Here is a 25741-nt window from a genome sequence, read left to right as displayed (position 1 = left end):
AATCATCCAAAAATGTAGCCCTTTAAAGGAATGTGAAAGTGTTATAAATTTGACAAGCACAATTACTTATATTCTGATAAAACAAACAACCCCTGTACTTTTGAGGGCACTGGCCTGGGTAGGTCAGTAATCTTCTATAGTACTCTGTTGCAGCTCTATGGTTGGTGGTGTTCTCTGCCTTATATTTATCACTTTTGCAACAAACTATCCTCTTCCCTTATAGGGGTTGCGTTTTACGATGTTTTCTTTTTTTAGATACTTGGTGTGTCCCCACATCTGTCTTTGCCCTATATGCATGCTGGCTTCTGGCCTTGGGACCTCAAACACAGCTCAAAGTTATACTTCGCATTCTTATTTTTGTAATGGGTACATACATTGCCAGTGTAAATAAAAGGATTTTGTACTCACCGTAAAATCCTTTTCTCTGAGTTCATTGACAGACACAGCTCCATATGCTTTACCATAGGGTAATGCTGCCCTCTACAGGAGTAGGACTAGGCAGACAACACAAAAGCTTGGCTACGCCCTGTGGGCCGTCCTCAGCTGGCATAATCCCCCTCTCTGCTTAGAAGAGTTTTGTAACCAGCAGTAACAGAAGCATAAAAACTCCATAGAGGGGTAGGTGCTGTGTGTCAATGAAATCAGAGAAAAGGATTTTATGGTGAGTACAAAAATCCTATTTTTTCTTCCGTTCATTGACAGACACAGCTCCATATTCTTTACCATAGGGACGTCCCAAAGCAGTGCCAAACATGAGGGGTAGGAATAACAAACCCCAGGCTAAACACAAGCCAATCCAGGTAATAGTAGCTCAACAGGAGACAATCCTGAAATACAACCTCAAGAGGGAAAAACAGATCCTCTGAATCACAGCCCTCAAAAACTTTGCGGCCAAAGGAGGCAACTGCAGATGCCAAAACATCCACTTTGTAAAACTTCGAAAAAATATGCACTGACAACCAAGTGACCGCCGTGCACACCTGTGCTACTGACTCCTGATGACAGAAGGCCCAAGAAGCACTAAGTACCAGAGTAGAATGTGCCGTCACAGGGAAGGGGGTAACCCGACTAGTGAGTGAATAAGCCTGGGTCACCGTCCATCTGATCCATCTGGATATGGTAGCATAGGAAGCCCATTCCACGGCCTGTACGTAATCACAAAGAGTGAGTCTGACCCCCGAAGGGACTCGGTGGCTGCCAAATAGCTCAAACAACATCCAGAGTATAAAAAGCAAATCAGAGACAACCTTGGGAGGAACGACAGCCATGGTCGCAGGACAACCTTTTCCCTATGAACCACCAGATAGGGAGAACGACAAGAAAAAAACCGCCAACTCCCAAACCCTGCAAGCAGAGGTGATCGTTACCAAAAAAGCCAACTTTTGTGACAGCGTAAGGAAAGGGATCTCTCGTATGTTTTCAAAGGAAGAGCCGACAAAACCAGGTTCAAATCCCACAGTGGCAGAGGAGAACTTACAGGCAGAGTGTGAATGGGAAGAATGGGAAGCCTATGGGCATTGTAAAAAGACTGCCAAAGCAGACCATTGGCCTTTCACGGTGCTCAAAGCCAGTTTCTGATTGAGCCCCATTGAAGAAAGGCCAGAATCGGAGCCACCGAAAAGGAACGAAGAAGGACTCCTTGAACCACACACCAGGAAATGTACGCTTTCCACATCCAATGATAAAGCTTTTGAGATGTAGATTTCCTCGCCTTCAACATGGTTGGAATCTCAGAGCCAGACAAGCCCCTGTCCTTCAGCATGTGGCTATCAACAGCCAGGCCGTCAAAGCCAGCAACTGTAACACAGGAATGAAGATCGGCCGTTGAGACAACAGATCGTCCCTGAGAGGAAGCACCCAGGGGACCTCTGCAACCAGTCGCACCAGGTCGGCATACCAAGACCGGCAAGGTCAATCCATCGCCACTAGAATCCCTTCATCGTCGATCCTGCGTAGAAGTCATGGAAGAAGCTAGAGTGGAGGAACGGCTTAAATCAGATGGTACCGGCTCCATGGGGCCACCAGAGCATCCGTGGTGTCTGCCAGAGGATCTCGCGACCTTGGCCCCGAACCTTCCTGTTGAGCCGAGGCGCCAACAGAGCCACATGAAACTTGTCCAGATAAAGGGACCATTCCCCCTGGTCTAACGCCTGATAAATGAGGTAATCCACCTGCCAAGAACGATCTGCTCACCCGAGAATGCCGGACACCTCCAGTGTGCAGTACAAGGTGAGAAAGGACTTGCCCTGTAGCAAGGTTGGGGAGCACAGCCACCAGACCAGAGAACTCTGTCGCCTGACCGATAAATCACATTGTCCAGCGACTTGGGACATTTGACCAGAATCTCCTTTCGAAGGAGTCGCGTGTAGAACTGTGAAAACAGAACCGCCTTGAAGGCAGACACCATCAGGCCCAACACTTTCAAACACGTCCGAAGGGACAACCCCTTGTGGGCTAACAACAGTTGAATCGCAGAATGCAACTTCTGCAACTTTTCCAGAGGAAGGAACACTCTGACTAGAGCTGAATCCAGAGTCAGTCCCAGATAATCCAATCTCCTGGTCGGTACTAGGGCAGAATTCTGAAAATTCAAATGGGAAGAGGGAGGGGAAGGGGGGGGGAAGAGGGAGGGGAAGGGGGGGGGGAAGAGGGAGGGGGAAGAGGGAGGGGGAAGGGAGGGGAAGAGGGAGGGGAAGAGGGAGGGGAAGGAGGGGGAGAACCCCTAGACGGACCAACCACCCCAAGGAGTACCCGCGCCCCACACCGAACTAGGGGAGGAGTGGGGGGGGCCCTTACTTACCGATCCAGCTAAGCAGCTGTCGGCCAGAAAGAGCGCTGCGACTCACACCGAGACCCGGTCGTATGCGACCTTGCGAGATGTGCAACTCACGGGCTAGCCCCCGTCCAGTGGGGCTATGTTGCGGCCAACCAAGTGTGGAGCTATGGTCTGAACGTGCTTGCTGGCTGGGCTGAGGGGACCACTGAAACTTCAATAGTCCAGCCCGTCGCTCAGCCGAGCAGTTGCTAGATAATCACCACAGGAAAAAAACAGGGAAAAATCCAAAAACAAACCGCAAAAAAAACTGACAAAAATGCCAGGACCTAGGGCCCTGCAGGGAGACTAGGTCCTACTCCTGAATTAGGCAAACAAAAACTCAGTAGAGAGGGGGGTTATGCCAGCTGAGGACGGTCCACAGGGCATAGCCAAGCTTTTGTGTTGTCTGCCTAGTCCCACTCCTGTAGAGGGCAGGATAACCCTACGGTAAAGAATATGGAGCTGTGTCTGTCAATGAACGGAAGAGAAAAAATGTTTCTAAATGGTTTTTCTGATATATATATATATATATTTTTATAGATATATTTTTATTCATTTAGAAAATGTAACGTAAAATAAGCTCCTGAAGAAGCGCGATATTGCAAAACATGCTGCGTTTTCATCTTTGATATATTGTACTCCAACTATGCAGCGGGACACAACCAGGGTTTGTTTTTATTATATCAGCCCTAACCTGGCGGTCAGAGCTGGATATGTTTGTGTTGGTAAATTGCAAGTTTATTATGTCTACACGTGTTTTATGTAATTGTTACTAAAATTTTTACTTTTTTTTTCATTGGTACCTAGAAAGTCCATGTTTTCTTTCCAAGTGCCTAATTGGTTGGACTTTCCATATGATCTTAGGCTGCCAGCTTCTCAGCCACCCCACCCGCAGAAGACATGATGTTCCAGATCCAGACCATCTCAGCGAGGTCCCCTGCTACCCATCCGGTAACTAGGGTGGATTGACACTCGTAGCCCTCTTCCTCATTTCATTTAAAGATGTTTGTGTTGTATTTTTGGACTATACTCCTAACCCCCCAGGACACTATTGCCCTCCTCCTGTAACTTGTCCCACGAGAAGTACTTTGATACCAATTACCTTTACAGATCCTCTGGATCTTAATCTTTATGGTCCACCTACTGGCAGTGGGGATTCTAACATTCCATGTTGCTATGATCCTGTCATGACATTTCAAGTCTGACCCTGATGACCTTGTGTTTTTTTATGCTCTCTTTACTTTCCCTGTTTACCCCTTCCCTCAACCCTTTCCTTGCCTCTCCATTCTCACATCCTTATATCCCCCCCCCCTCTTATTTTTTTATATGTCTACACTTCTTCCTCTGGTTGTACAAAGAGGAGTCTGACGGTAATATGCCACAGCAGCCATGCCCCATATAATTCAGCGGTTTCCCAACTTTCGTAATCTAGGCCTGGGACCAGGGTGTCCCATTGGGGATAACACATGAATGGTAATATTTCTCCCCTTTTGGATGTATGTCAGGCATTGTTTATCGGTGGCCACATCAATCCCTGATGGCCGTCTGGGGGAGCACACCGATCCAGGCCCTGCAAGGTATTTGAACCACACTACCACGCATGGTTATCTGTTGTATTCCAAGCAGCTTACTAGTGCCCATACTACTGGGTTACGTATAGTCTTTTACTGGGCTTATTGGTTTGATTTGTATTGTTATAGGATTAGTATTTTGTACAGCTTAGGTTTCCTTAAGTAGAGCCGATGGTTTGTCAGGTGGTTTACCTAGGACCCAGGTCCCCTTGCCTTGTCCCATTTTTTTTTTGCCGTTCGCACACTGGGGGCTTCGGGTCACAGGGTGGCCCTACTGTACTCCCTGTACCCCCTTTGTTTCTTTCCTTATGCACTAGTGGAACACTGTTAATGTTGCTTTTAGATGTTTATTTAGATTTTATGGTAGCCACTTTTGCAGCACAATCACGCTGTCGTTCCTTCACAAAGTATTTATTTTGTGCCTCTCAGTACTGTCATACTCTCTTAGGTAGACTGCTAGATAGTGGATCCCTTCTCACATGTTATCATACTTGGGAATACATTCAATATATCTTTGCCATGACTGCTGATGACATGCCAAGACCTTTTCTCTTAAGCTCATTGACAGACGCAGAATCCATATCTTGATATCCATAGGGTTATACTGCCCCCTACAAGAGTAGGACACTAGGCAGAAAAAAAGTTCTGGCCACACCTATGGGCAGTCCCAGGGGGTATACCCTCTCTCTCCCTGCTATAGGATGTCAGTTATGTAACAAAGCAGTGTCAGAGACTCATACCAACCCAACTCAAAATAGAGGGGCGGGTACTGCGTCTGTCAATGAGCTTAAAGTGGAGTTCCACCCTAATTTAATACTTACCTCCATCTTCTCGCTCCGGGTCACCTGAAAAAGAAATGGATAATCGCATATTTTTTTTTTTTCTCTGTCGCTCATTGACAGACGCAGAATCCATATCTTGATATCCATAGGGACGTCCCAAAGCAGTGCCATAAATGAGGGGTGGGATAACAGAAAAAAAACCCAATCCAGAAGGTCAACAGAGCCAACCAGAAGAACCGAGGACTCATCGAAACAAGAAGATGAGACCCACCTGGAAAAAACAGAACCCCCGATGTATACCAAGGTCCCCTCAAACAGCAGCCTGCAAAACCTTGCGGCCAAAAGAGGCATCCGCCGATGCCATCACATCAACCTTATAAAATTTAGTAAAGGTATGAACCGACGACCAGGTAGCCGCCTTGCAAACCTGAAGCACCGACACCTGATGGCGGAAGGCCCAGGAAGCACTTCCGCCCAGGAAGCACTAAGAGCCCGAGTAGAGTGCGCCTTAACAGGGAACAGAGGAACCTGACCCTTAATAGAATAAGCCTGCACCACCGTCTGTCTGATCCATCTGGAGATAGTCGCAGCAGACGCAGGCAACCCCTTTCTAGGGCCATCCGTGATCACAAAAAGTGAATCAGCCTTACGAAAAGAGTCAGTAGTAGCCAAGTACACCCTGATCGCCTGAACCACATCCAAGGAGTGTAACGCAAACTCCCGAGGATGACTGAGCTTAGGACACAGGTAAGGCAACACAATATCCTCATTCAAGTGAAAGTCGGAAATCCACGCCCGGAATGTGAACTACGGAAAGAGCCTGAACAAACCGTTCCGCCCAACGAAGAATGCCGGCCACTTCCACGGCCGCCAGAACACTCTTTGTGCCCCCCTGGTGATTGTCCGACTGAATCCGAACCGGGCAGCCCCCGAAGATGCTCGGTCCAGTAAACCAGGCAAAGCCTGATCGTTCTCGGTTCCAACACATTTATCGGCAACCTGGTGAAAAGGAAGTCCTGTGGAGCGATCTTCCCGGGTCTAGGGAGGGGCTCCGCCCCCTCACATGCCCCCAGTAACTCCCACAGCAGCCCAGCTCTGCAAACAAACAAGTTGGGTGTACCAAGATGGCCGCCGCCATGAGCCACACGAGGGACTACAAGAAAATGGCGGCCCCGCGCGCTGCGGCGGGAAGGGGGGTCCCTGGGGACCCCCACCAACACCAACAGGTGATCGATCGGCAGGTAGGCCCTGGGTAGCCGCACAACAGCCGTCCTCCACATGCACACAAATACCCCCCCTAGGGGGAGAGGGACACCGCAGGAGGGGGGTGCAAAGGGAAACAGAGGGGAACCAAGATTAATGGGGGTCCGACCGTCCCAGGGAGGGGCCCGCATCCACCCCAGAGTCAGCCATGAGGGAAAGGGGGGAACAAGTACTCACCATACTGGAACAGAGCGGGCGCCCCTCCAGACAAGACCCCTCGCCGCCCAGTGGGGGGGGTGTCGGCCAAAGGAGACGCTCCGACTCGTCCGCCGACCAGTTGTATGCGACTCGGCGGGACGTTTAACCCGCGGGCAAGTCCCCGTCCAGCGGGACTATGTCGCGGCCGACCCAGCGCGGAGCTTGGCCTGCACGCGCTCGTAGGCCAGCTGGGGTGACCACTGGATCTCAGCATCCAGCCCGTCGCCCAGATCCGGCATAATTGCTTGAAGATCTCACAGGAACAACTGGAGAAAAAAACTTGCCAGGACCAGAGATCCCAGCAAGGAACTTAGGTCCTTACTCCTGACTAGGCAGAAAAAAAACTGACATCCTATAGCAGGGAGAGAGAGGGTATACCCCCTGGGACTGCCCATAGGTGTGACCAGAACTTTTTTTCTGCCTAGTGTCCTACTCCTGTAGGGGGCAGTATAACCCTATGGATATCAAGATATGATTCTGTGTCTGTCAATGAGCGACAGAGAAAAAATAATTATTGCTTTACATAAAGATGGCCTAGGCTATAAGAAGATTGCCAAGACCCTGAAACTAAGATGGCCAAGACCATACAGCGGTTTAACAGGACAGGTTCCACTCAGAACAGGCCTTGCCATGATTGACCAAAGAAGTTGAGTGCACATGCTCAGTGTGATATCCAGGGGTTGTCTTTTGGAAATAGATGTATGAGTGCTGCCAGCATTGCTGCAGAGGTTGAAGGGGTGGGGGGTCAACCTGTCAGTGCTCAAACCATATGCCGCACACTGCATCAAATCTGGTCTGCATCGCTGTTGCCCCAGAAGGAAGCCTCTTCTAGAGATGATGCACAAGAAAGCCCACAAACAGTTTGCTGAAGACAAGCAGACTAAGGACATGGATTACTGGAACCATGTCCTGTGGTCTGATGAGACCAGGAGAAGCTTATTTGGTTCAGATGGTGTCAAGCGTGTGTGGCGGCAACCAGGTGAGGAGTAGAAAGACAAGTGTGTCTTGCCTACAGTCAAGAATGGTGATGGGAGTGTCATGGTCTGGGGCTGCATGAGTGCTGCCGGCACTGGCGAACTGCAGTTCATTTAGGGAATCATGAATGCTAACATGTACTGTGACATACTGAAGCAGAGCATGATCCCCTCCCTTGCAGAGACTAGGCCACAGGGCAGTATTCTAACATGCTAACGACCCCAAACATACCTCCACGATGACCACTGCCTTCCTAAAGAAGCGGAGGGTAAAGGTGATGGACTAGCCAAACATGTCTCCAGACCTAAACACTATTGAGCATCTGTGGGGCATCCTCCGTCAGAAGGTGGAGGACCTTAAGGTCCCTAACATCCACCAGCTCCGTGATGTCGTCATACAGGAGTAGAAGAAGACTCCAGAGGCAATCTGTGAAGCTCTGGTGAACTCCATGCTCGAGAGGGTTAGGGCAATGCTGGAACATAAGGGTGACCACACAAAATACTGACACTTTGGGCCCAATTTGGGCATTTTAACTTAGGGGTGTACTCACTTTTGTTGCCAGCGGTTTAGACATTAATGGCTGTGTGTTGAGTTATTTTGAGGAGACAGTAAATGTATACTGTTATACAAGCTGTACACTCACTACTTTACATTGTAGCAAAGTGACATTTCTTCAGTGTTGTCACATGAAAATATATAATAAAATATTTACAAAAATTTGAGGTGTGTACTCACTTTTGTGAGATACTGTAAGTATTTACAGCTTTCTTACACAGTTAAGCAAGCATAGGTGTTGGTAGGGTGTAGGGCAGTTTAGGTAGTTTGATTTATCCAACAATTCCACTTTAAGACCCGGTTCACACTCCCATGACTTGTCAGGCGACTTGGTCGACTGACAAGTCGTGCTGCATTCTGTGAAATGGAACCGTTCTAATCAGAGCGACTCAAGTCGCTCCGACTTAGAAAAAGGTTCCTGCACTACTTTGGGGCGACATCGGAGTGGCTTGCATTGACTTATATTATAGAAGTCGTTTGCAAGCCGCGATGAAGTCATACTGCACGGGGCGGCTCAAAGTCGGGAGACTGAGTCGCCCCAGTGTGAACCGGCTCTAACTGGTGAAAATAGTTTAACCAATAACAATACTGTGATGTCTCTTCTGTTCTTGCTAAAAACAATCTGAGATTCTCACTCTATTAGAATGTCCCTCAAACAGTTAAAATATAGAATGCCCTTACAATGGGTCAGCTGTATGTGTCTCACCCACTAAAGGGGATTTCCACTATTTCACTGAAAGCAGAAAACCCTCTAAGTATTTAATTTTATTTACACATATCTCTTTTCACAGCAGCTTTGCAAAGGAATTATCACAGACTTTCCATAACAACTGGCGCAGCAAAGCTCATTACTGAACCTCTCAGTAATTAAACTGAGTTACTCTTTGCTGCTCATCACAGGGTTGTTGACTGGAAAGTAAGCATGTGATGAACAGTAATCAATGGCAAGGCATAGGACTGACAACAGCACTATGTTGTAAAATCAAGGCTATATAATGATAGAACGATTTAAAAAGGCAAGTCATTTTCAAAAGCTTGATCAAATAATTAGCCTATTAAAAGTTACACATTTGAAACATCAAACATTGAAGCACTAAACTAAAATTATTGCAATGATAAAAAAATACAAACATGATGCAGTCTGTCACTAGCATTAAGACATCAGTTTTTGTTTCTTCCAATTACCCCTCTACCTCATAATATAATTTTAACTACCTGTTAATCCTGCCACTTGATCAGTTGAATTTCGACTACCTTTAATAGGGGGTCAGCGCTGTTCATTTTGCAGTATAATCACTGCAGCGTTGTCAGCCTGTAGACAAAGTAGTTTTAGATGGACTTTAACCCCTTTACGCCGACGGAACGCAAATATGCGGGGCCTCGGCTTCAGGGGGCTGTCCATCTGAACAATAAAAAAAAAAAAAGATTTGGAATGTTTTTAAGTGCAGAAGAGGGATTTGGGGTCTTTTAGACCCCAGATCCCTCCTTAAAGAGTACCTGTCACTGCCTATTACTGTCACAAGAGATGTTTACATTCCTTGTGACAGCATTCAAAGATATCAAAATTATTTTTAAAGGGACAGTGTAAAAATAAATAAAATTTAATTTTTTTTTTTTAAAGTGCCCCGTCCCCCCGTGCTCGCATGCAGAAGTGAACGCATACCCAAGTCACACCTGCATATGTAAACAGTGTTCAAATCACACAAGTGAGGTTATCTCCGCGATCGAAATTCTAGCAAGACCTCCTCTAATGCTAAACAGGTAACCGTTAAAATTTTTTAAAGCGCCGCCTATGGAGATTTTTAAGTACTGTCGTTTGTCACCATTCCACGAGTGTGCGCAATTTTATAGCATGATATGTTAGGTATCCATTTACTCTGCGTAACATCATCTTTCACATTATACAAAAAAATTGGGCTAACTTTACTGTTTTTTTTTTTTTTTTTCTTCAATTCATAAAAGGAGTATTTCTTACCAAAAAATTGCTTTTGAAAGACCACTGCGCAATAACGTGTGACATAAAATATCTCAACGATCGCCATTTTACGCTCTAGTGTCTCTCCTAATATTATATACATATACATACATATAATGTTTTGGGGTTCTAAGAAATTTTCTAGCAAAAAATACAGATTTTTACTTGTAAGCAACATATGTCAGAAAAAGGCTTAGGCTCCAAGGGGTTAAATAGGCAACAAAGAAACCCAAGCCTTACTCAGCTAACACCATTTAGCATTTACACCAGCAGATTTTTTTTTTCTTGGATCAACAAGTTTTAAATCATATGAATAAAAGGCAAACATTGTAAGAAACCCAACAATAAATAACAATTTGACCCAAATGCTGTAACTGTTAGGCCCCGTTCACACTGGGGCGATCCGACTTGGGGGGGCGACCTCCGAGGTCGCGGTGCGAGCAGCGCGCCGCGACCTCGGAGCGGCCGGCACGGACTTCATAACATTGAAGTCTATGACGGTCGCTCCGGGTCGCCCCAAAGAAGCTCCGGACCCTTTTTCTAAGACGCAGCGACTTGTTTCGCTCCTATTAGTATGGGTGCGCAGCTTCCCTATGGAAGGCGACCTGTGAGGCGACCAGGTCGCCTCACAGGTCGCCTTAGTGTGAACGGGGACTTACTGGTGCTGGACAGCTAAGTTTGAATGAAAATGGAGAGAAACATAAATAAAAAAATCATAAATAAAGACATTCATTACCTATATACTATTGTTACAGAAATTACATACATTAAGTTATTAGAATACAATGTTTTTCACTGTAGTAAGCCTTTAAAGTGGTAGTATACCGATTTTTGTGACTTTTACCTACAGGTAAGCCTATAATAAGGCTTACCTGTAGGTACAATTATTATCTTCTAAACCGGCACGATTTAGGAGATATTTGCACTGCATGCAGCCGCTGACACTAGCGGCGCATGCGCTCTGAAGGTCTGGCAGACCTTCAGAGTTCCTTGCCGGGAAGTTGCCGGAAAGTTAATCCCCCACGCGCATAGGCGGGAGTGACGTCATCGCGGCTCCGGCAACTCACAGCGCTGGAGCCGCCGAACCAGAAAGAGACGCAGAGGGATCATGTCCGCTCCCACAGCGGTGTCCGGGGGTCCGTGTCGGGGCTTCGTTTTAAGGTAAGTATTTCAAAATGAGCTAGTATACGATGCATACTAGCTCATTATGCCTTTGTCTTGCAGGGTTTTTTTTTTTTTTTTTTTGAGTATACTACCGCTTTAAGCATAATGGCTATGTCACACAACCAGAATGGCCATTGTGCTCCCATGTGATTTCTGTTTGTTGTCACTTACTATAAACTTCCCACTTCAATCTACGCAGGATAATCACTTTCATTTTAACATCAGTGACTTCCTCAAAAAAAAAAAAAACATAAAAACCTGAAAGACAAAGGCATACTAGCTCATTATGAAATACTTACCTTAAAATGAGGCCCCCGCAGCGCCGCCCGCTCACCATTCACACAGCATCCATCTATACCCAGTCTTCCTTCCGGGTTTGCGTGCTCCGACTATCTGATTGGCCGGAGCAGCGATGACGTCACTCCCACACATGTGCGCGGGAGCGGCCGTTCACAGCATGGGGCTCTGAAGGAACAGCACGGGCGGACGTTCCTTCAGGGCGCATGCGCCAGTGATGTCACTGGCTGCATGCAAAATAAGTATCTCCTAAACAGTGCATGTTTAGGAGATATTTACAGTACCTATAGGTAAGCCTTATCATAGGTTTACCTACAGGTACAAGTTACAGAGGAAGCTTTACTTCCTCTTTAAATTGGGATTTTAAAATATCTTATGATCTAACATTTGCGGAAAAATTGCCTGCCTAATAAAAGTGACAGATTTAGAAACACAAGAAGAGCACACGTCATTCAGCATAGCTGTGGCCATGCTATGGTCTAGGTTTTAAATCATGATAATGAGATGTGTTCATAAAAGAAGTTCTCACCATGTTTTGATTGATCATGTGCCTGAAGCATGTGATGTACACTACAAAGGGCCAGTCATCAGGTTCCATCACTACCCCCGCAGCATGGGCGCAGGTGACATGGAAGGACGTTGGACAGCGGCCATATGAGCATTGGATGCAAGCTCCTTGAGCGTTATTAACCCTTTGCCTGCAGAAAATACATTTCTGTGGGAGAGAGTAAGAAGATTAGTTAAAGCATAGCAGTTACACTTACAGTAAATATATCAACTAAAGTGTCATATATAGCACAGAGTAACTACTAAAAATGGTTTACTAATAAGCCTTTATTTACATTTCAACAATTTTCAGCAATACTTTCTGTAAGTTTTTTTACTGGAGAAAGGCAAATGAGCATTTGTATGCACATGCGATAAGATTCTTTTCATCTGCCTGGCAAGTCAAACGCTGCCAAGTCTTTAGGGGTATATGTTCATGGATTTATGGCTAAGCCTAACAATTTGATGGCATTTCTTCACATACTTGGGGGTGGCACTGATTAAAACAACATAGTTAAAAAGTTACCTTGTATCTTTTATGTAATTCACAGTTTTGTCAGGCATACATGTAAACAGAGACTGCATCTTCATATATTTTTATCCTGTATAATGTTGTATTTGTTGAAGATTTTGGCATTCAATGTGCACCTCAGAGGCAAACAGTTGAATACACAGCTGAACTACATATATGGGTGCTATTTTATCTGCCAATGTATTTGCATTTATGTCCATCCATTTCTAATATATGCAAAGTCTTGCCAAACAACAAATACCTGTATACCAGAACGAGATACCTAATTTCAGCAGAGAAAACAAAACAGTAACACTAAACAGACTAAGAAGTTATTTTTCTGTCACTCTATTGTCTCCTTGTCTGTCAGTCTGAGCTCTGCTGTATAGGGACTTATACCAAGTCAAATATAGCAACCTACTTTGTTTGCATTTAAAATAATTATTTTCAGAACATGTTTGTACTACACTAAAGCAGGCCATATGTGGATCGAGATTCTGCCAGTGCAGCCATGTATGGTTGTTCCCAGTCGAGAGAAGTGGCTCTAGTGATCAACTCCTCCCAAACTGGACTCTGTATTCTGGAAGTGGAGGAGACCTGCTGCCAGATTACAATAGTGGGGAGATATCTTCACTAACCTTGAATGTGTGGATTGGAAAGCTGCTGTGTTTTTTTTTTTTTGTTCAGCCAGCTGCCTGATTAAAAAAAAAAAAAAAAAGACACCTCTGTGGCCAGCTTAATGGATATAGTTATAAAGCAGTGAACGCATCACTAACTTTAACTGCAGGTGAATCTTCCTGGTGCTTAAGTTTTAAGTTACAGGTATTGGTTCATTATTCATGTTGACCAAAATCAACAATAAGCTTGAACTATTTCTTTTGCTATAAACTCTTTGCTGCAAACAGACTGAGTACTACTTGAAGACCTCTATATCAAACATTTTATTTCCATTTTAGGCAGACGGGGCTGCTTGGATATATTCTCAGTTTTGCTTTATACATAAGGTAACAGCTACTTTTTATTGCACAGCAGATGTTGGCATGTAACATTTGTGCAGCTAAAATAAAGGTGGAAACTTTCAGGGTCCATTCATCAAGTGCAGTGGGACTGCGTTGTGTGGCTATTTCAGCGCAGCCCCACTGCACTATCACCGAAGACAGGGAAAAATGACTTGACTCCGGTGTGGCCAGTTAACATTACTGCATTGCAGTGGTGTGCGGGCACTGTGTGCTAAAAAAGTACTGAGAGCCATGCGGGTCACCACAAGCTAGCCGATAGAACTCGATGAAACATCACCGTGTGTGAGATTTCAATAAAGTTTGTTTAAAGAAAAATAGATAAAACAGTGCGATGTGCCAGTATTGGCACATTAACACTGCACTGGTCTAGCCGAAAACCCCACCCTGCCCACCAGCTACTGCATTGCAATGGCTGGTGTGAACAAGCACTCACTGTGTACCTGATATTTAAAACAGAATTTACCAAAGTCCAAGTGTGCATTGGAAGAAAAGGGAGGGCTTAGTGGGACTTTGATGGTATCATACTCGATTCATATAAGACTAGATAAGTATAAAAATCAAAAATACTTTATCAAGTTTTTTCTTTTTAAAAGTCAAAAACTATTTTGACGATTGACATAATATTATCAAACATACAAAAGACATATAGACAACAATACACTTATAATCATTGATACACTTAGTGACTTTCCACAAATATCATTGATAAGATTCTCCTTATTGAGGTGCGAGGTTTGAGGTGCCTCCACTGGAATTCTAGCCCGACATGTTTCGCAAAAGATTATTGCTTCCTCAGGGGCAAACAGAATTCAATAAAGATTATCATCTATGGAAATATCAAATACAAATAATTAGTATTGCATATGATGTGGTAGCCTTGAGAGTAAAAGAGGCAAACATAGTGGTCCCATATCTACACCTCCCCCACCCATGCACATCCCCGGAAGCATGGTCAGTGGTGTTGTTAGGTGGCTAATGATGTGACATAACTGGTCTCCCCGGCGAGTGCGGGGGCTTTCTTTTTATGGTTTATCATAGGGTCCGGTGTTTTAAATTATCTTATATTATGTGTTATTTAACAAAAACATTGCATATATACCTACCAAACGGTTTGTCACTCAATGATTATCAGCGAGTACAGATGGAGATGGAAATGGAAGCAGCAGATTTGCAAACAATGTGGTTCAAACTGGAATATTAGTATGGAAAAGCATGTTTATAATTTTGCTATTTAAGCTCTACAGGGAAGCAAGTGATCGCAAAGAACGCCAAATACAATCCAATATAGTTACCTCAGATTATTTGCAGTGGCTAAATACGCTGTTATGAATCCCTATTTGTGATGCTGCTTGATAAGAATATATACCCGATAAGGGCAGAGTGTAGCCCCCTGCAGCACTTCCAGCTTTTAGCTCTTTTAGGCCAATAGCGTATCAAACATTCTTAGGGAAGGCAAAGGCATAAAAAGAAAAAGAAAGAAAAGCCATTAGCATCTATAGCATGCTAATGGCTTTTCTTTTTTTTCTTTCTTTTTCTTTTTATGCCTTTGCCTTCCCTAAGAATGTTTGATACGCTATTGGCCTAAAAGAGCTAAAAGCTGGAAGTGCTGCAGGGGGCTACACTCTGCCCTTATCGGGTATATATTCTTATCAAGCAGCATCACAAATAGGGATTCATAACAGCGTATTTAGCCACTGCAAATAATCTGAGGTAACTATATTGGATTGTATTTGGCGTTCTTTGCGATCACTTGCTTCCCTGTAGAGCTTAAATAGCAAAATTATAAACATGCTTTTCCATACTAATATTCCAGTTTGAACCACATTGTTTGCAAATCTGCTGCTTCCATTTCCATCTCCATCTGTACTCGCTGATAATCATTGAGTGACAAACCGTTTGGTAGGTATATATGCAATGTTTTTGTTAAATAACACATAATATAAGATAATTTAAAACACCGGACCCTATGATAAACCATAAAAAGAAAGCCCCCGCACTCGCCGGGGAGACCAGTTATGTCACATCATTAGCCACCTAACAACACCACTGACCATGCTTCCGGGGATGTGCATGGGTGGGGGAGGTGTAGATATGGGACCACTATGTTTGCCTCTTTTACTCTCAAGGCTACCACACCATATGCAATACTAATTATTTGTATTTGATATTTCCATAGATGATAATCTTTATTGAATTCTGTTTGCCCCTGAGGAAGCAATAATCTTTTGCGAAACATGTCGGGCTAGAATTCCAGTGGAGGCACCTCAAACCTCGCACCTCAATAAGGAGAATCTTATCAATGATATTTGTGGAAAGTCACTAAGTGTATCAATGATTATAAGTGTATTGTTGTCTATATGTCTTTTGTATGTTTGATAATATTATGTCAATCGTCAAAATAGTTTTTGACTTTTAAAAAGAAAAAACTTAATAAAGTATTTTTGATTTTTATACTTATCTAGTCTTATATGAATCGAGTATGATACCATCAAAGTCCCACTAAGCCCTCCCTTTTCTTCCAATGCACACTTGGACATTGGTAAATTCTGTTTTACATGTCAACCGGGATGGAGGTATCAAATAAATAACTCTTTACCAAACACAACCTTTCGATAGTGTAGCTGATATTGGAAGACACATTTCCAATGGAAAACAGACTTTTCAAGATTTCGCTTGCAGAAAGGGAAGATTATTTGTACCACTTTCTGTGGGTACTATCGTCATCTTGATTGTTTACAATGCACTAGAGACCGAAACACCCAGAGTACCATTTTATTTATAAGGATGCATTCTAATAGCAGATTACACCAGTCTGCTAGAGATAACATTTAAAGCAAACTTCAGCCAACAATTGTTTCTAGTTTTGGTTAGGGTAAGGAGGGCTGTAACCACAGCCATTGTATATTGATGAGTGTAGATAACGGACTGAAGAGTGGAAAGTGACAGAACCCTGTGTTTCTTTTTTTTTTTTTTTCTTTGTTTTTGCAGTCTCCAGTTCCTGTCCAAGTGTTGAGAGTGTTGTCAGACAAAACAAGTTATCCATGAAAACATAAGTCTGACAGATGCTTCTCCACACTTCAAACACACAAGAAAACTAAAAATGTTGGAGTTAGGCTATAATATTGTGACTTCTGCATGAAGGAAAACAAGGCAGTTGTGGGATGTGGAAAGATGAAACGCAGCAGCATCTCAATGTTCACAACTAATGCAGAAGGTTCGGACTTGGTTGAGAAAACTTTCAGCTTTAAATGTCATTGGTTATTCAGAGGGTGACATTATGGTTTCTTCTAAGCAGTAATATCAGTTCCTTTCCTACTTGCAAAACCAAGCTTGCATAACCTTTTTAGTTCAACCTTCTCAGACATGAAAAGTCACATGACAAAGCAACAGAAAGGACAACTAGAAAAAAAAACTACCAGCATATAGCAGGTAAGTGATATCATTCAGAGGCAAAAGTAATTACAACCATTACACTACTAAAAAGGAGTAGCAAAACAGTGAAAACCGTAAGTGAACAGGCTATATCACACACAAAGCAGTCTCTCCCTGACAATGCATCTCTCTTTATTACCATGGCATTATATTGGGTAAGATAGCAGCACTCTCTTTTACCAAACAGGGACATTAGTCATTGACCAGCTGGAGGAACAATAGTTTGCATTAAAGCTAAAACATTTGTATTTGTTTTGGACAAAGTTGAGAAGGGTTAAAACCCACTGCAGGTTTTTTTTTAGCTGTCTGTGTACCAATGGGGATATTTCACTTCACTACCCAGAGAAGCAAAATGAAGGTAGGGAAACATCTATCAGTATAACCCATCCTCAGTCTTTTTTTTAATAAAGTTCTTTCTAGCTTTACAGAATTTTAGTTTTTCACCAAGAGGAGGAAAATATATGCACTTAAAAATGCCTTTTATAAAATACACAACACTCATAAAACAAAGTCTATTGACAGATTAACATACAGTTAAAGTCAAGCTCCAGAATTATGAAAAAAAATCCACCCTTACAGTCCCCCCCCCCCCACTACATTGCAGGAGGTAAATGTTAATTAGGTCAAGGGGTATATTGCAGGCTGTATCATTTACCTAACTACCCACTATAGGCAGTTCTGGCACTAGCCTCCTCATCATTACATACAATACAGGGACATTATCCCTGCATTGTATGTATAAGTGGCTGACATGGGATGGTGGCTGGTCTTGGCTTACAGAAGTGACTGCAGTGGACTAGGCACAGTCCTAAAAGGACCCTGCTGGAGTGCATTATAAAGATATGTACTCATTATTCCAGCACCCTAGGCAGAACAAGCATTTAATCCTTCCAGTGAGGGAGGCCCCACTGTAAGGGTACATTTTTTTTTTTATATACTCCCAAAGTTGGGTTTTAACTCAAAAATATTGGTATGTATAATTTTTTATTTATAAATAAACTATCTAAATTGTATTTTTATGCGTGCTTCCTATTCTAACGTTTAATACACAGAATGCTATGTAATAGGTTGGCATATTGCTACTTTAAAAATGGATTTTTATTGTAAAACTGTATAGAAAAAATGCTGAATTAATGCGGTCTTTCTGAACAATCAACAATGGCAAAGATCTGCTGGCAGCAGCACTTTCTTCTTCTCTACACAACTATGATACCACGGCGCAGCCATCCTCACAATATTTAGTTGCCACTCTGATGAGCTTTCACATTTGCAGAAACTTTGCATCTCATTCAAAAGTCACTGTTTTCTATGCCAATAGCAATTATACAGTAAAACTGATTTGAGAAACAGAAGGATTCCACAAAATTATGCTGAGAATCAGAAATAACATCTGGTTTATAAACAAGGATTTGGAACATGAAAAGGGCCTGAACATGCTTGCTTTTTAAGAAAAGGGCTTTAAATATTAAACGTATAAATAAAATATAAGAGCTGTATATATATATGTCACTATTCCCTAAGTTTCCGTTACATGCAACAAAATAGAATACCAAGCTCTCTTTAATAGAAGCATACCTAAGATTAAGGTGGTGCCTTGGGGCTAAGGAAGAATTCTATAGATATGTAAGGGCTGCATGTGCTTTGAATCTCAACTTGAGCTAAAGGTTAAATATAACAAATTGAGAACAGGTAGGCTTTTTATTGCAGAAGAGCCATGCAATATAATTTCTGCAATAAAGTACACTTACCTGCCTGTCCACAATGCTCTGCAGAATGTAGACCTGAACTGCGCATATGAGGGAGTAACGTCATCACGCTGCTGGCCAATCGAAAAGGCTGAAGAACACCTGGGGAAAAGATGATTGCGAGGGACCTCACAGATGTTGGACCACTGGAACTAAGGTAAATAAATGTACCTTTAGTTCCATTCTATGGGAATTTAAACTTTAAAAGTGGACCTTACCTAAAAAAGTAAAAAATTTCTATGATATGTAGAACCTTTGGAAATGTTAATTGTGCCTAAGCAGTACCCTGAAAAAATGGATTTTTGTAAAATCTTACCGTAAAATCATTTTCTCTTAAGCTCATTGACAGACGTAGTCCTCCTTGATTAATATCAACTCGGGTTATACTGCCCTCTACAGGAGAAGGACTAGACAGGAAAGAAAACGTTCTGGCCACACCTTAGGGGCAGTCCCAGAGGGTATATCCTCTCTCTCTCTGCTACAGCAAATCAGTTATGTCACAAAGCAGTGTTTAGAGAATTTAACCCAACCCAACTCAAAAACAGAGGGGCGGGTACTACGTCTGTCAATGAGCTTAAGAGAAAAGGATTTTAAGGTGAGATTTTACAAAAATCCATTTTTCTCTGTCGCTCATTGACAGACGTAGTCCTCCTTGATTAATATCAACTCGGGACGTCCCAAAGCAGTACCACAAATGAGGGGTGGGAAAATGGAAATCAAAATCCAATCTAGAAGGCCCAACCGGTGCCAACTAGAAGTTTTAAAGGCTCATCAATCAAAGGATGAGACTCAACTGAAATTCCAACGGAAAAAAACCCTCGAGGTAGACCACCGGTCTCCTCAAATTGCGGCCTGCAAAACCTTGCGGCCAAATGAGGCATCCGCCGATGCCATCACATCAACTTTATAAAATTTTGTAAAGGTATGCACCGACGACCAGGTGGCCGCCTTGCACACCTGGACCACTGACGCCTGATGGCGGTAGGCCCAGGAAGTACTGAGCGCTCGAGTGGAGTGCGCCTTAACAGGGAACGGAGGATTCCGACCCCTAATCGAATAAGCCTGTACCACCGTCTGTCTAATCCATTTGGAGATAGCCGCGGCCGATGCAGGCAACCCCTTTCTGGGGCCATCCGTGATCACAAAAAGTGAATCCGTCTTACGGAATGATTCCGTAGCCTTCAGGTATACCCTGATTGCCCGAACCACATCCAAGGAATGCAACGCATATTCCCGAGGATGATTGGGCTGAGGACACAAGGAAGGTAGCACAATATCTTCATTCAAATGAAAGTCTGAAACCACCTTAGGAAGAAAGGATGGCTTCGGATGAAGAACTACCTTATCCCTATGAACCACTAGATATGGGGAATGGCATGATAATGCAGCCAGTTCTGACACCCTGCGTGCAGAAGTGATAGCCACCAAGAAGGCCACCTTCTGGGATAATGTAAGCAAGGGAATCTCCCTGATATTTTCAAAGGGAGGTTTCTGCAGAACCGACAAAACCAAATTAAGATCCCAGGGCGGTAAGGGCGCGCGGACTGGCGGAGCCAAGTGCCGCACCCCCTGGATGAAATTCCGCACCAAGGAATGAGTAGCCAAAGGCTTCTGAAAGAAGATTGCTAATGCTGAAACCTGACCCTTGATAGTGCTCAAGGATAGTTTCTGCTCAACCCCCTTTTGCAGAAAAGCCAAGATTCGGGTCACCGAATAGGTACGTTGGGGAAATCCCAAAGATTCACACCACGCGATATAAGTCTTCCATGTGCGATAATAGACTTTGCTGGAAGTCGCTTTCCTTGCTTTAATTAGAGTAGGAATAACTGAAGCTGACAACCCTCTGTCCTTCAGTACCTGGGTCTCAATGGCCAGGCCATTAAAACCAGCGACTGTAAAGCACGATTGAAGATCGGTCCTTGAGACCGCAGATCCTCCCTGAGAGGAAGTCTCCAAGGAGCGTTCGCGACTAGCATGTCCAAGTCCGCTTGACCGGCTTGACGAGGCTAGCCTAGAATTTCCAGGATTACTGGAATTCCCTCCATCTCTATCCTGCGGAGAAATCTCAGCAGCAATCTGAGAGGAGGGAAGACATATAGTAGCTGACACTGCCTTTACAGGCCGTTCAGCGCGTCTGCTGCGTCCGCTAGAGGATCGCGGGCGCGTGTTACCAACCTCCGCGCCTTCCTGTTGAGCCGATATGCCAACAGATCCACCTCCGGGATGCTCTGATGAAGACCCAGATGGTGAAATCCTTGGTGATCGACCTAAGTCATCACCCTGATATTGTCTGTCCGAACCAGGCTGCCCTAGAGCTGCTTGGTCCAGGCAATCCGACAAAGTCTGATCGCTCTCTGTTCCCACACATTTATCAGAAACTTGATTCCTATCAGGAGTGATAATTTCTCCTGGTTGAGCATTAGAGACCGAAGTCACCAGACTAGAGGCTCCTTGGTCCGCTTGCTCAACCGGATCCGATTCCTGGAGGGAACTGAGAATGATCTTTGGAAAAGGTAAAGAAAATGATCTGTTCAGGGAACGGGAACTACCACTCCCTGTAGCACCTAATTGTTGGAAGGGAAGAATCGCACCGGTAGCAGTGATCGACACTCGATCTTGTATCCTGATCGTATGATCTCCGGAACCCCTTAGTCGGGGATTCAGGAAAGACCTAGATCTGAACACCGGTGAAGACGTTCCCCCACCCCTAAGCCGGGTGGGGGCGCACCTTCAGGCTGTATTAGCCTTAACTTCAGGTTTGGCTGAGTCGGCCTTTTGTTTGCCTGACCAGCGCCTCTTGAACCCTCCTAGAGGGGCTTTGCCTTTCCCGCTCGCCCCAGCGGAGCGAACGAACCCTTTATGAGCGGCAAAGAAAGGTCCACGCTTGTTACGAGGTCCTTTAGCTTTAGCAGCCTGCGGCAAAAAAGTGCTCTTGCCCCCAGTGACATCCTTAATGATTTCATCTAGGGTGGCCCCAAATAGGCGATTCCCCTAAAAGGGGAGATTCGCCAAGGCTTTTTTGGAACCTACATCCGCCGACCAGCATTTTAACCACAGTACACGTCTGAGGACTACCGCTGACATCGATGCATGCCCTAACAAGGGGGTGGCATCCAGGGCTGCGTCACAGACGAACTGCAGTCCTTGTATAATTTGTTCCATCAAATCAGATGCTGCCTGGGGGATACCTTTCCCCTTTAGGTCATGGCGTAACAATTTTGCCCATTCCGTTAATGTTTGTGAAACTAAACCAATGACAATCACTGATCTAAAGGCTGACCCTATCAGGGAAAAAATAGTGCGGGACTCCGCTTCCATTTTCCGATCCACCGGATCCTTAAAGGACGGAGCGTCCTCCAATGGGATAACAGTGGCTTTATTCAGTCTGGAAATAGGTGGATTCACCACTGGTGGTACCGTCCATTTCTTAATGAGGGATTCCTCAAACGGATAGCGTCTAGCAATGCGCTTGGAAACAGTAAGGGTACGTTTTGGATGATCCCATTCCGCTTTAATTTTATTACCAAAACATTTGGGTAAGGGAAAAACCTTCGCCGTCTTGGTAGGTTTACTAGTACCAAAGGGAATTTCCATCTCGGTTACCTCTGCCGGTAAAACCTCAAGTCTTAAGGTTTCCCGGACCGACACAACTAGTGCGTCCACCAATGCTTCTTCTTGTGCTATGGCGGAGGCAGGAATGTCCTCCTCACTGTCTGAGGGAACTTTACCTGAGACAACAGCCCCTGCAGAGGGACCTGCAGCTGCAATGACCATCTCAGAATCTGAATCTGAAGTATCAGATGAAATAGGGGTAGGCGGGGGTCGCTTTCTTGACCCCCGTCCCTGACAGGCCATCTCCACCCGGGATACCAAAGACTCCAAAACTGCTGTAAATGCATCAATATTCTGTGAACTGGAGGGTCCTGCGGCCACCTCGAGGGGATCAGGTGGGGGTACCTGTGTGGCAGGGTCCATGATTATTCCAGACACTTGCCGGAAAAAAATAATTTGCAAAAAAAAATAAAACTTTTTTTTTTTTCTTTAGACCCCCAGCGCCACAGCGCCCCTCAGTGTTACCTGCTTTAGGACCCCTACAGACAGAGAGAGAGAGACCCCAAGGCTCACCACTTGATGCTCAGAAGTTTCAATACAACCTGTTCCAGCACTGTCTATTACAGACAGGAAGTCTTTGACTTGCTTTCCCGGGTAAAAGGAGGCGGCTCCGCCCCTTTACACGCCTTCCGGCGCCTCCCCATAGCTCCTCGAGGTGTTTGGTCACCTCAAACATGGCCGCCCCCATGCTGGAGACACGAGGCTACGCCAATATGGCGGCCTTGTGCGATCTGCAAGACAATGGCGGCGGCCTGTGTAGGATAGCGGCGGCTAGCAGCGGCCTGCGGGATGTATGTATTCGGCCTGGCGGCCTGCGGGAGTGCCTCGGCCCCACAAACTTCACCATGAATGGTGATAAGCCTGGCCGGCTGTACAGGACCCTGGCGGGCCGCATGCGGTCCGTGGGCCATCGGGAGACTGTGCAGCCCGTGGAAGTGACCGGTTGCTGGAGGAATGGCGATCTGGACTGCAGTAACTCAGGCATAGGCATCGGCCTGTGTACACACTCTGACAGGTAGGATACCTTTTACTTCAATAGTAATGCCTTTTAGTACTGCCGCTGACTTCAGTCACCCTTACAGTCTTACAATGACTTTAGATAGTCAGCTCCCAAACCAAGCCTCCTGGTTTCTATTCACAAAAAATCACACTCAAATTGGGGGATCTGTGACCTGTTATAGGATAGAGGGGAGACCCATCCTACCATCCCAGAGAGGGGCCCGCTTCCCCCACAAACCCGACAGGGGGAGAGGGGGAACATTCTACTCACCATACCGGAACCAGGCAGGCGCCAACTCCTGACAGAACCCCTCTCCACCGGGGTGGGGGGGCTGTCGACCAATACGGACGCCGTGACTCTGTTGGTCATTGGCGTCCAGGCGAGACGTTTAACTCGCAGGGTCAGTCCCCGTCCAGTGGGACTATGTCGCGGCCGACCCAGCGCGGAGCTATGGCCTGCACGCGCTCGTAGGCTAAACTGGGGTGACCACTGGATCTCAACATCCAGCCCGTCGCCCAGTTCCAGCGTGCTTGCTTGAAGATCTCACAGGAACACTGGAGAAAAAAAGCTGTCTAAAAAAAATCTTTCTAAAAAAATTCCTGCAAGGACCGAAGATCCTAGCAAGGCATCTAGGTCCTTACTCCTAACTAGACAGAAAAAAACTGATTTGCTGTAGCAGAGAGAGAGAGGATATACCCTCTGGGACTGCCCCTAAGGTGTGGCCAGAACGTTTTCTTTCCTGTCTAGTCCTACTCCTGTAGAGGGCAGTATAACCCGAGTTGATATTAATCAAGGAGGACTACGTCTGTCAATGAGCGACAGAGAAATGTATGTTTTCTTCTTGATTCCTACTTCAAGACAGCAGCACACTTTCTGGTGTGTGAGGGTGCCTAGGTACTTCCATATCTTTTGGCACTTTTCCACTGCAAGTACCGGCTCGGCCCCACTAGGCACTGCTTGGCCCAGCTCGGCTCATTTTGCTTTTCCACTGCGTGGTACGAGTCGGCACCTTTCAGCACTGTATAGGCTCTACTCGGCTCGGTTTGCTTTTCCACTAAGTAGTAAGTGGGTGGGATTACAACGATTCTCTGACCAATCAGTGGCTAGTAGTGACAAACAATCAATGCTGCATGCAAAGGATTGTGGGATATGGTATCGGTACGGCCTGCTTGGAGCCCCAACCGAGGTGGTGCTGTTTAAGCGAGCCATACCGAGCCGTACCATGTAGTGGAAAAGCGCCGCTGTACCAAACCGTACCGAAACATTCTAACATGTACCATGTGGTACCATGCAGTGGAAAATCACCAAACCGATCCGTACCTTGCAGTGGAAAAGCACCATTTGACTTCATAGCGGTAGTATACTGCTACCTCTATTAGTCTTACCAGACTTTGAGTGAAATTCTGTAATGCCACTACTCTGCTGTTATATTTGATGAAGGCTCTGACATGACAAATCAAACTACTGTGTCTAAATTAGGGATAGACCGATTATCGGCGGGGCCAATATGCACTTTCCCCGGAACTGGCCGATATTTTTGTGACGTCATTCTGCCTTCTTAGACCGCCTCCCACGCCTTGGACAGCCTCGTCTGGAGTCGGGACTATTCTCGCAGGAGTGTATCACAGTCATACACCCACCCACAGCAGCCTGATGCCAGCCAGCTACCCACATCCACAGGCCCTGTACCAGCCAGCCAGCCACAGGCACTGTACCAGCGAGCCAGCCAGCCATCCACCCACAGGCCCTGTACCAGCCACCCACAGGCCCTGTAATAGCCAGCCAGCCACCACAGTGTGCCAGCCAGCCAGCCACCACAGGGTGCCAGCCAGCCAGCCACCACAGGGTGCCAGCCAGCCAGCCACTACAAGATGCCAGACAGCCAGCCACCCACAGACAGGGTGCCAGACAGCCAGCCACCCACAGACAAGGTGCCAGCCAGCCAGCAACACAAAGGCCCTGTACCAGCCAGCCACAGGCTCTGTACCAGCCAGCCACCCACAGCCCCTCTGCCAGCCAGCCACCCACCCACCACAGGGTGCCAGCCAGCCACCCACCCACCACAGGATGCCAGCCAGCCAGCCACCCACCATAGGGTGCCACAATGTGTTCATATGTCTGTGTGTGTGTGTACGTGTGTCTCAGTGTGTGTTTATATATATGTGTGTGTGTGTCTAGGTATGTTACTTTAAATCCTGATCCCCCTTCCTGTATCAGAACTGTTTTTTTATGACTTGTTTACAATAGCAGCAATGACTGTTGCTCCCCTGAAAAGCAATCC

At 45.4% G+C, this 25741-nt stretch overlaps 1 protein-coding gene across 1 annotated transcript in view; it reads right to left on the bottom strand.

Moving 5' to 3' along the window:
• The window catches only part of KDM4C (lysine demethylase 4C), a gene marked incomplete at its 5' end in the record, with an annotated part of 705351 nt that overhangs the window by 81509 nt on the left and 598101 nt on the right, over positions 1 to 25741 (bottom strand). The window contains one exon of the mRNA XM_082265152.1: positions 12125 to 12310. Coding sequence (XP_082121278.1) covers positions 12125 to 12310 — 186 coding nt within the window. The remainder of the gene's footprint in view (positions 1 to 12124; positions 12311 to 25741) is intronic.

This window comes from Pelophylax lessonae (genome assembly GCF_965119305.1).
Source record: "Pelophylax lessonae genome assembly, chromosome: 1".
Taxonomy (NCBI): domain Eukaryota; kingdom Metazoa; phylum Chordata; class Amphibia; order Anura; family Ranidae; genus Pelophylax; species Pelophylax lessonae.
This window is presented reverse-complemented; position numbering and strand designations above follow the sequence as displayed.